A 10,413-nucleotide genomic window follows, 5' to 3' on the forward strand; every position below is an offset into this window, starting at 1 on the left:
AAGACAAATCAAAACAAAAGTTTTTCAATCACAACAAATTAGACAAGACTAGACGAGACTTCGAACTAAACTACATAAAGCTACGGGGACACGGCAACAATTTTCATGCGATTGCAACAAAAAAAATTTGTTGCAATCGCATGCAAAGTTGTTTTCGTGTCGCCTGAGTTCCAGCACATGAAACAAAATTTATGAAAATGAAACCAAAACATGTGTGACAGGAAGGTCGATGGAGCCTTTCACACCTTGTTCAAAGAATTAAAGGAAGAAGATCTAGAAGGATTCAAAAGATATGTAAGGATGGACGTTGGCCATTTTGATGAACTGGTCCATCTACTTGCTCCAGTTTTGCATAAGCAAGATACCAACATGAGAGAATGCATAAAACCAGAGGAAATGTGCTGTATCACATTAAGATATCTTGCAAGCGGTGAATCATTCAGATCTTTAGAGTATCAATTCCGGATCAGTAAGAAAGCAATATCTTATATAGTTCAGGAAGTGTGTAGTGCTATCGCTGAAGCTTTGGGAAAAAATAACTTTAAAACACCGGAAACAACAGAAGAATGGATGGAAATTGCAAAAAAGTTTTATCATCGATGGAATTTTCCAAATGGATTAGGTGGTGTCGACGGAAAACACATTGCTATACAGCAACCAAAAAACTCTGGCTCGCATTATAGAAATTACAAAGGGAGTGATAGTATAATTTTGATGGGAATGATTGGACCAGAATACGAATTCCTTTTCGCTGATGTAGGGATGAATGGCAGAAATTCAGATGGCAGGAATTGGTCCCAAAGTTCCTTGAAACTTGCCCTAGAGTCCGGCGCACTTGATTTGCCAGAACCATCAGCACTTCCTGGTCGTCTTAGAAAAGTACCATATGTATGTACAGGTGACGATCCTTTTCCCCTCTCTACGTTTATGATGAAACCATACCCTCAGAAAGGTTTGACCTCCGAAAAACGTGTGTTCAATTACCGACTTTCCAGGATGCGACGCATTTCTGAAAATGGATTTGGTATTTTAGCCAATCGTTGGAAAGTGTTTAGACGCCCATTCTCACTGGAACCAGAAAAGGTTAAAACCATCGCAATTGCTGCCACAACGCTTCATAATTGGCTACGGAAGCATTCCTCCTACGGAAAAGTGTATATTCCTAAGCATTTGGTTGACAGTGAAGATGTGACAACGGGAGAAATAATAGAGGGATCTTGGCGAAGAGACCCACCAACTGAATCATGAAATTCTTTGTCATTAAATAAAGCTAGTAACGCTACTCACGAGGCGAAAGCAATCAGAGAGGAATTTAATGCATAATTCTACAATGAGGGATGTGTTCCGTGGCAGTGGCGTTGTGCGAGACTTGATGTCTATGGGAATAAATGAAACAACAAGTGAATACTGGACTAAACGAGAAAGGTTTTATCAGTTTTTTGCTATAGTTGTAAAAAGTTTATTTGTAAAAAATATACTACGTAAAGTGTTCATTACATGTCCTTTCTGAGCGTCTAAGAAGCATCAGATGATGCTGAGGAAGGTGAAAAAGGACCAAACTGTCCATTTTGGCTTGTCGAAGCATTGGCGAGCATGTTAAGGAATGGTCCCTGTTGGAACTTATTTCCTTGGAATTGATTCGGGTTGAAGAGTGGAATTTGATAGTTTGAACGACCAGTTAATTTCTGCTGTTCGAAGTTGTAGAACACGTCCATCACTTTCTTTTTTAAGTACGACCAATCTTCAGGTTCATATTGAAGCAATGAATCCGCAACAACCTTTCCAAATAAATTTGCACGTTTAGATAATTCTATCTTTGCGGTATTTTGTTGCGGTGCTACTTGTGGCTTCAGAGAAGCAGCCAACGATTTCCACAACTCTGCTTTGGCATCGTCTTCTGCTGTTTTCGTTTGCTTCCTGATCTTTTTTGGCGGCCGACAAAATCCTTCATTATTGTCAAGTGATGTACAGGATGCATCCACATCACCTGTGACGTCAAGAAATTCCATTTGACTAAAGAGTTCCCATGTCGAGACATACACATCACAAGAACCCGAACCAGAAACTTTTGAGCCTTCTTCTCTCGCCTTTTCTCTTTTATAAACTGTCTGCAAATTATGCCATTCCCGCTTTATGTCTTCTTTTGAAAACTTTCCATCGAATAGCTGTACTAGTTTTTCATAAAGAGAATCCCTCAAATTGCGATCTCGGTACTCGGTCAGGTGGTGGTTCCAAAGCGATGGGTTGGAATTGAAGAAGTCAATTAGCATTTCTTTCTCCTCCATATCAAATGTTACTTTCTTCTCAACTCTATCAATTTCTTCTGTTAAGAAGGAAAGTTGATCGAAAAACTTCCACTTCTTCAGTTGGTGGGTCTCTTCGCCAAGATCCCTCTATTATTTCTCCCGTTGTCACATCTTCACTGTCAACCAAATGCTTAGGAATATACACTTTTCCGTAGGTGGAATCCTTCCGTAGCCAATTATGAAGCGTTATGGCAGCAATTGCGATGGTTTTAACCTTTTCTGGTTCCAGTGAGAATGGGCGTCTAAACACTCTCCAACGATTGGCTAAAATACCAAATCCATTTTCAGAAATGCGTCGCATCCTGGAAAGTCGGTAATTGAACACACGTTTTTCGGAGGTCAAACCTTTCAGAGGGTATGGTTTCATCATAAAAGTAGAGAGGGGAAAAGCATCGTCACCTGTACATACATATGGTACTTTTCTAAGACGACCAGGAAGTGCTGATGGTTCTGGCAAATCAAGTGCGCCGGACTCTAGGGCAAGTTTCAAGGAACTTTGGGACCAATTCCTGCCATCTGAATTTCTGCCATTCATCCCTACATCAGCGAAAAGGAATTCGTATTCTGGTCCAATCATTCCCATCAAAATCATACTATCACTCCCTTTGTAATTTCTATAATGCGAGCCAGAGTTTTTTGGTTGCTGTATAGCAATGTGTTTTCCGTCGACACCACCTAATCCATTTGGAAAATTCCATCGATTTATTGCAATTTCCATCCATTCTTCTGTTGTTTCCGGTGTTTTAAAGTTATTTTTTCCCAAAGCTTCAGCGATAGCACTACACACTTCCTGAACTATATAAGATATTGCTTTCTTACTGATCCGGAATTGATACTCTAAAGATCTGAATGATTCACCGCTTGCAAGATATCTTAATGTGATACAGCACATTTCCTCTGGTTTTATGCATTCTCTCATGTTGGTATCTTGCTTATGCAAAACTGGAGCAAGTAGATGGACCAGTTCATCAAAATGGCCAACGTCCATCCTTACATATCTTTTGAATCCTTCTAGATCTTCTTCCTTTAATTCTTTGAACAAGGTGTGAAAGGCTCCATCGACCTGCCTACGTTGTAACCATGGCCTTGTCCAAATAGATCGTTTGGATTGTTTTTTCTTTGTTTCTTCTTCATCAAGAAAAAGTGCAATTGAAGCGATTATTATACTTCGATCAACTGCGACGGCCATCATTAATCACTGTCACACATGTTTTGGTTTCATTTTCATAAATTTTGTTTCATGTGCTGGAACTCATGCGACACGAAAACAACTTTGCATGCGATTGCAACATATTTTTTGTTGTTGCAATCGCATGAAAATTGTTGCCGTGTCCCCGTAGCTTTAGTTGAAAATAAGTAATTATTAATAATGCGAGCACTTTTTCTGCACAATTAACTAAAGCAAATACTCCCCCGGAGAGAATTCTAAATCAGTTATACGCCATAGAACTTCCTGCCGAAACGGCTGGTTTATTTCTTCTTAATCTGGTGGCGCGATAAGAGCAATTTTCTTGTCGTATTGTCGTTTCTTCCTTTCAATTACGTAAAATAGATATCCTATTTCTTTTTGGTTTAGATGACACAATTTGAAACAACGGTGTTCCATTACCTTCATCATCTACCTGATATTTCTGTTAACAGAACATAAAATTTAACACCCTAGTAACAATTGTTGATGTTGCTGTTTAATATTCTTAATTACGAACATTTCAAAAAAATAAAAATCATCATTTTACAGTGAATGTGTATAACTAAGATGTCATCTCTGAATAATTCATGGTGATTTCGGCTGTCTATTTAATCGAAGGAGAATGTACGGCCATTTGTAAGACTATTGTCAATTTTAGACGTTTAAACGTAACACAATAGAGAACTTAGTACGCCTTGACTATAAACAAAAGTTAAGGTCAAACATTTAAAAAAGTTGAAATATATCTTCGCAGACGTTGCTTTAGTGGCATTTTTATGTGGCATTTTTAAGGGTTCACGATTTTAAACATGTCTGAGTCCAGGTATGTGTTAAACAACAGCAAGGTTATGTACGAGATGGATGCTATACTAAAAATGATGTATACCGACAAGCTTCGTTATTTTTTAAAACATAAATGTGATTTTTCAACAACACCCTGTTACACGTACGTGGGTCATGTTTTATGTCTTACGTAAAAACTTTAATATCGCCTCAGTTTGAAATTTAAAACAAAGACACCGCCCTTGTAGAGTACCGACATGTAAAAACCATATTTATGCTAATTTTTTTTATAAAAAGTGTCCATGCACAGTGTTCAAAGCTTTCTCACAGAAACCTTTCGCAACTAACTATGATTAAACTTTGCGTTCTGTTCAAAATATTTGTACCAGAAAGGTTTTACACGGTTTGCTACAGAGCGTCTATCTCTTACTGCATCTAACACACTTCTTTCCACATCTAACTTCCGTGAGACTTTTTCATTTTGTTGTTTGGTTTGGCTAATGTCTGCTTTTCTCTCATAGGCAGTGGGACAATTATACGAAGGCACAAGAGCCGCAGTTTTTAACTTTGCACAAAACGTGATACTTTTTTACTGTTTTATCTTTCACCTCTAATGCCCCCGTTTTTTCTCAACAACAGTTATGTTATACTGTTACAATAACTTTGGCGAACATTGTCTTACTACCAAAAAATTGATTTCATTATTGTTCTGTGGAATACCATATCTTCAGAGAAATGCAAAATGGCGTGTAACACTAACTTTCATCGCTGTTTGGTTCATTTTAATGGGAGTCTGCTAAATTACGTGCTCGACTGGCGTAAATAATAAGATAAGTAATACGTCTAAACCCAAAATTCACATGAATACAATGTAAATTTTTTAAGATCGTTAGCAACATCATCTTTGTCACTGTCCGCAATGCCTAAATCTGCAATAATGCTTTTTGGAAAGATGACATTTGACCAAATTGGCCTAGATATGTAGCTATATGTAGCATTTCAGTTTGTGGTGGGTCGAACAGATGATGTATGGATGAAATGCTTTGAAGATCACTCTCTTGCGGGATGATTTTTTAGCAACTTTTTGCAAGTATGTTGCATCGATAGTATTGCTTGGAAGGCTGTTAAACAACGCTTTCATATCATCATCAGGTATGTATCGTGAGCTAAGCAGTTGTCATTCTTTCCTACTTTAAAACATATTTAAAAATATTTCATTGACCTTGAGGATTTTAATGTTTGAAGAATGTGCCTCCGTAGACTCCATTCTTCTTGCAGAAGATCCTTTTCGTTGTTTCTTTTCTTTCTTTTTGGCGGATTTTTTCGTGAATAGTGTTTGTTTTATACTTTCAAAAGTCTATGCTCACTTGCGTTTAGTAGTGACACATATGGTGGCGTACCTTAAACACGTAACCACGTAAAGCGCGTAAGGACGTCGAGCACGTAATTTAGCAGACTCTTTTGATAGTGTTCAATCATCAAACTTTTACATAAAAAATCCCTAAAACGAGTTACAGAATGCCACAAGGAGTGAAAAAGTATGTCTCAGTGCTTCCTAAAACATATGTGTGCAGTCTTTCGACTTGCTCTTACAAAGTGAAGGGGAGAATGCTCTTGGGTTGGAAGAAACAAACATCAACGAAATTACTGCTAAATTATTTTACCATCGACAAAGTTACTAAAGATTTACAGACCGTGAAAAGTTAAAAAGAGCTAGTGCAACAAAGAAAAGAAGAAATGAAGTACCATCTAATCAAGTAATATATAGCTAGTAATGTAGCTTTATAACTATCTAGCTATAGCTAGCGAAGCAGCCATGGAAGACTATATATTTTGCTTTTCTGTGTATTTTTTTGACAGTTTTATACATACATACCTAGAATGATGGTGTGTCAGTTAAGGATCTTCGTTTGTCAGTAAAGAAACCAACAGCATGCAGTGTTGGTGCCAATTTTAGTCATGTAAGTGCTTATACTGATATTTTGTACATTAATTTTTATAATAATGGCAATAGTTTGTTAAAAATAGCTCTGTTAAGATAGGGATAGCTGAACATGATATATTTAGTAGTTGAAGTCACATAGCTGCTCCATGGGTTTAAATTATTAATAACTAATTAACTCTGTATGTATATATGAATTTGATTTAATGAATATTGAAAGTCAAATTGTTTTATGTGTATCAAATTAATACCTGATATTATATCTTATGCAACACTTTATCATAGTGTTATACTGTGGAAGCTTGGCAGTGAAAAGATATGGTGATATTGGAAGTGAAATATTACAGGCCTTGTTACAACTGCCACACAAAAAATACTTTTAAGCTGAAAAAAAAGGAAAACATTGCTGTATGAAAATCGTTTACAAAGTTTTGTGACAAATATGTTAACGAAAAATTAGTCAATCGGGGAAAAGTATCTTTTAAAACATTTCCACAACACATTTGTCTGTAGAGCAACTAGACGCTTCCAATTACAAGTCAGAAAGATTTCGTATGCAACAGAGCTTTCTACATATTGTTTTCATCGACCAAGTAAAAGAAATAGTATCGAGTTAGTATTTCATAAGTTATAGTTGCTGGAAATCGTCTTCATCAACAAGAAGTTATGAAAACAGATACCTAATCATTTAATCAAGTTGAAGATTCGGCTAGGTGTTGGTGTGGATGTATAATGTGTTCATTATAGCTAGATAAAGTTTTATTAAATATTTCAGATGAACAGCTGCTGGAAATTGTTTCTTTAGCTCTTTTTCCATCTACGTGACTGGAGACAATTCTGTGGTTATGATTTACGAGTTGTTTAAACAATGTTTGGTCTGTATTATGTATTATGTTATGTATTCTTGCTTTATGCAAAATAACTGAAAAAAAACATGTCACTGTCCTACGGCTGGACCTTGAAAATTGAAGAGAAGTTTTCATTAATAAATTAGACTTTTCCGAAATACTACATGCCAAAATATGTGTAACTAAGGTAATGCTAAGACCCATGACATATGCGGAAAACCTGTTGAGGCTAACACCTCCGTGCTTGAAGATGTTCAAGATCATCTAAAGACCGAATACATGTGTGCTACTTGATTTACAGTGGTAAGAAATTAATTAAATACAACATTCAGATTTTTGAAAGTGCTTTACCTCTTAATTCGGTTAAGCAGTTATAAAAAGTTTAGCATTGTGGTTGATTTTACCAAATATAGAGAGCTAAAAAACCACAAGGGTGTTACTGGTTTGTGGTTTTACGCTCAGAACAATGATTTTGTAACAGCTTTGGTAGCACTAAAAATGAGCAGTGCTGCAGGGATCTGGTCTTTCTTCTCCTGCAGGGTAAAAAGATTAGTTATATTTTTAAAATTTTAAATATAACTAAGCATTTATAGAGTAGACAGTTTCAGTTAAACAATTTTTAAATTCATTTATTTGGTAAATTAGGAAAGGGAAATTTTTTTTAGCTATATACGATCAATTACACCTGCGTACACTGCGAATTACGACGGTTTTACTACACGTTACGACACTTCAAATAGCATTATTAATTAACGAATCCTTAAAAGAGTCAAAGTTAGTCCTGTATATTTATTACAGGACGATAAATTGGTGTCTTTTCATACGGACTTAATTTGGAAGCAAATTGACCCCCCAACTGAATCATTAATATATCAGTTTTAGTGTTTAGACAGTCATTATTATTCTTCTTATTATTATTTGGAATATTTATACAAGGTATAGCCACTTTAGGGTTGAATATACTGTTATCAATGTGGGTCCTGTGTTATGAATGTATACATTAGGTATACATTGGCAATGCTTACACAATTTTCTCCCATGGTAAACACACTTGCTAAACATGCCCGCGCTGTGGACCGAATCACGGACGATGCGAATGCTATAATCACAAGGCCACGCGCGCACTACCGCGTGAGCAGAGGCCGTTTATAGAAGTGTCATTTAATTGGCAGCCACTAGGAATTTTAAAATACCAGTTGTGAAGTGACTGCTATTTGGTTCAATAATTGTTGATTGTTTAATAATTGTTATGCGTTAAACGATTTTTATCTAGCTGCTTGGCAGTATGATGGGAGACACTACGCCTTGGTGATGAATTTGAAGAAGCTATTTCCTACAGAACGAGATTCCAAGGGATTCATCTCTCATGTCGCATTTCAATGACATTTTTTTTTTGAAAACGTTGTGAGGTTCTAGTATAGTTGTGATTAAGTTCATCTTGAGCAGAAGAATAATTAACATTTTAAAAACCACAAGGGAAAGGAAATGTATTGAAATTTATAAGTGTAGGGCTGTCATGCTCAATCCTGAATTATTCTGTAATCAATGTTATCAGCAATTTTAACCCGCCTTTTTTGATGGAGAAGGTGAGCGAACACTTTGTATATAAGCCAAGATTGATGCAACAAGCAAATATACATTCTGATAATCGGAACAAACAGTGTGAAAGGATGTTGAAATTGAGCCAAATATTGCATAATTTGTCTGGTGAGTAGTTTAAATAGTGGACAACAAATAAACGTTCTATTAAACCAATTTTTTTAACAAACTGACATCAGCTCAGACTGCAGCTTTTAAATAGTGCTATTTCTAAAAAAATGTTTTGTAAACAACTATTATATATATATAAAAAAGACTATTATTGCATGTCGACTTTTCCGACATTTTTTTCCACATGTCCAAGAATCACAAGTCGTCCATAGCTAGCAAGTTACACATCGCACCTTTACATCCCACTCAATATTAATTTTCACTCACACATTCCCACCTACGTCTTGTCCAACAAATGTTAGCCTACCAAACCTTCATTATACAACTTACCTCAAACATGGCCACTCCTGCATTCGCTTTAATCGAGGGCTCACTTGTCTGTCGACAGATTCAGAACTGTTCTAAAGAACGCTACACAGTGGCTATCCCGGCCCTCTAAGTTTGGTTCCAGAAATGTCTTTTATTTTTAATAATTTGGCAGATTTACTTACCTGGATTTTTATTATCTTGGTGCACATAGTCCCACTGGACCTTGGGAAAATCATTGGTACAGTACAAGTTATTACTTACCTTGGCATTACATACCGTTAATCTCATGATTAGACTCCCTAAGTAAAAGTTTAACGACGTTATGTCTACCTTCCTGAAGTGGCAATCCCGGAAAAATTGCACGAAACGTGATTTGTTGTCATTCAATGGTTTCTTTGTTTGCAAAGTGGTAAATACGGCCAGATTTTTCTGCGCCACGGCTAGAATTTTTGCCATTCTGGAATGGGGTGACATTATTCCAGTTGGATACCATTCCGTATCATAGGGCTCAGGATTAGGTCTTGGAGGATATTATGATGGTCAATGGTTTTCGTTACCTATTCATTTTTAACAAGACTATAGTAACTATAGTTTCGGGGTGGCAAACAGGGTCTTTTGTTTATCCTTTCCAGTGGCGATTTTGTGACAAGGAAATATGTTTCAGCTTTTTTAAGTATTGGCCTCAAAAAACATTTAGACCTGAAAACCCAGTTTTCGGGTAGGTGGTGCAACGGCCTCGTGTGGTTTATCAGAATCCGTCATTAAAATTCTTGGTAGGTGGTCTAGTGACTGTTATCGACGATACGTGCATGTCTCGAACAACGCTTTGCTAGAATTGAGCAGTAGTATGACATGCCTTAGTGGTGTTACTGGGACACAACTCCTGTAACATGATCATATATATTTGTTATTGTTTGGCATTTCCGTGATGCTGTTGTAGTTATATTTAGATGTTATGGGTGTCATTGTTATGATAATGTACCTGAAAGGAAGTTGTACATATACTTAGGACAGGGATCTATTTGTGGCCTGGTTGATATTTGTGAAAACTGTTATCTTCACTCCCATATAAGAATTTTTTATTCTTTCCCCTTAAATAATGTTCTTTAGAACATTGTAAATATAAGCAATGTCATGTGTTAGGACGTAAGAATTAGAGGAAATTTGGGTATGCTGGGCTGCCGTCGTCAGCCTTTGTTTTGTGGTGTGCGTACGCATGAGTTAAGGGCAATTTGAAACGTAGTTTTTAAAAAGGAGAAAAAGAAAACAAGTACAACTTTTAAAAAAGAGAGAAATGAGACAATGAGAAGTTGTAAATAAAGAGAG

At 36.5% G+C, this 10,413-nt stretch overlaps 1 protein-coding gene across 1 annotated transcript; it reads left to right on the plus strand.

Moving 5' to 3' along the window:
* Positions 1 to 210: 210 nt before the first annotated feature.
* LOC130648575 (uncharacterized) lies at positions 211 to 1,248 on the plus strand. Its single transcript, XM_057454626.1, has one exon. It carries the CDS (start codon positions 211 to 213, stop codon positions 1,246 to 1,248), a length of 1,038 nt encoding a protein of 345 aa, XP_057310609.1.
* Positions 1,249 to 10,413: the final 9,165 nt, after the last annotated feature.

This window comes from Hydractinia symbiolongicarpus, chromosome 7 (genome assembly GCF_029227915.1).
Source record: "Hydractinia symbiolongicarpus strain clone_291-10 chromosome 7, HSymV2.1, whole genome shotgun sequence".
Taxonomy (NCBI): domain Eukaryota; kingdom Metazoa; phylum Cnidaria; class Hydrozoa; order Anthoathecata; family Hydractiniidae; genus Hydractinia; species Hydractinia symbiolongicarpus.

Excerpts from the sequence above, each read along its gene's own strand:
- LOC130648575 (XM_057454626.1), top strand. The coding sequence starts at position 211 with ATGTGTGACAGGAAGGTCGATGGAGCCTTTCACACCTTGTTCAAAGAA.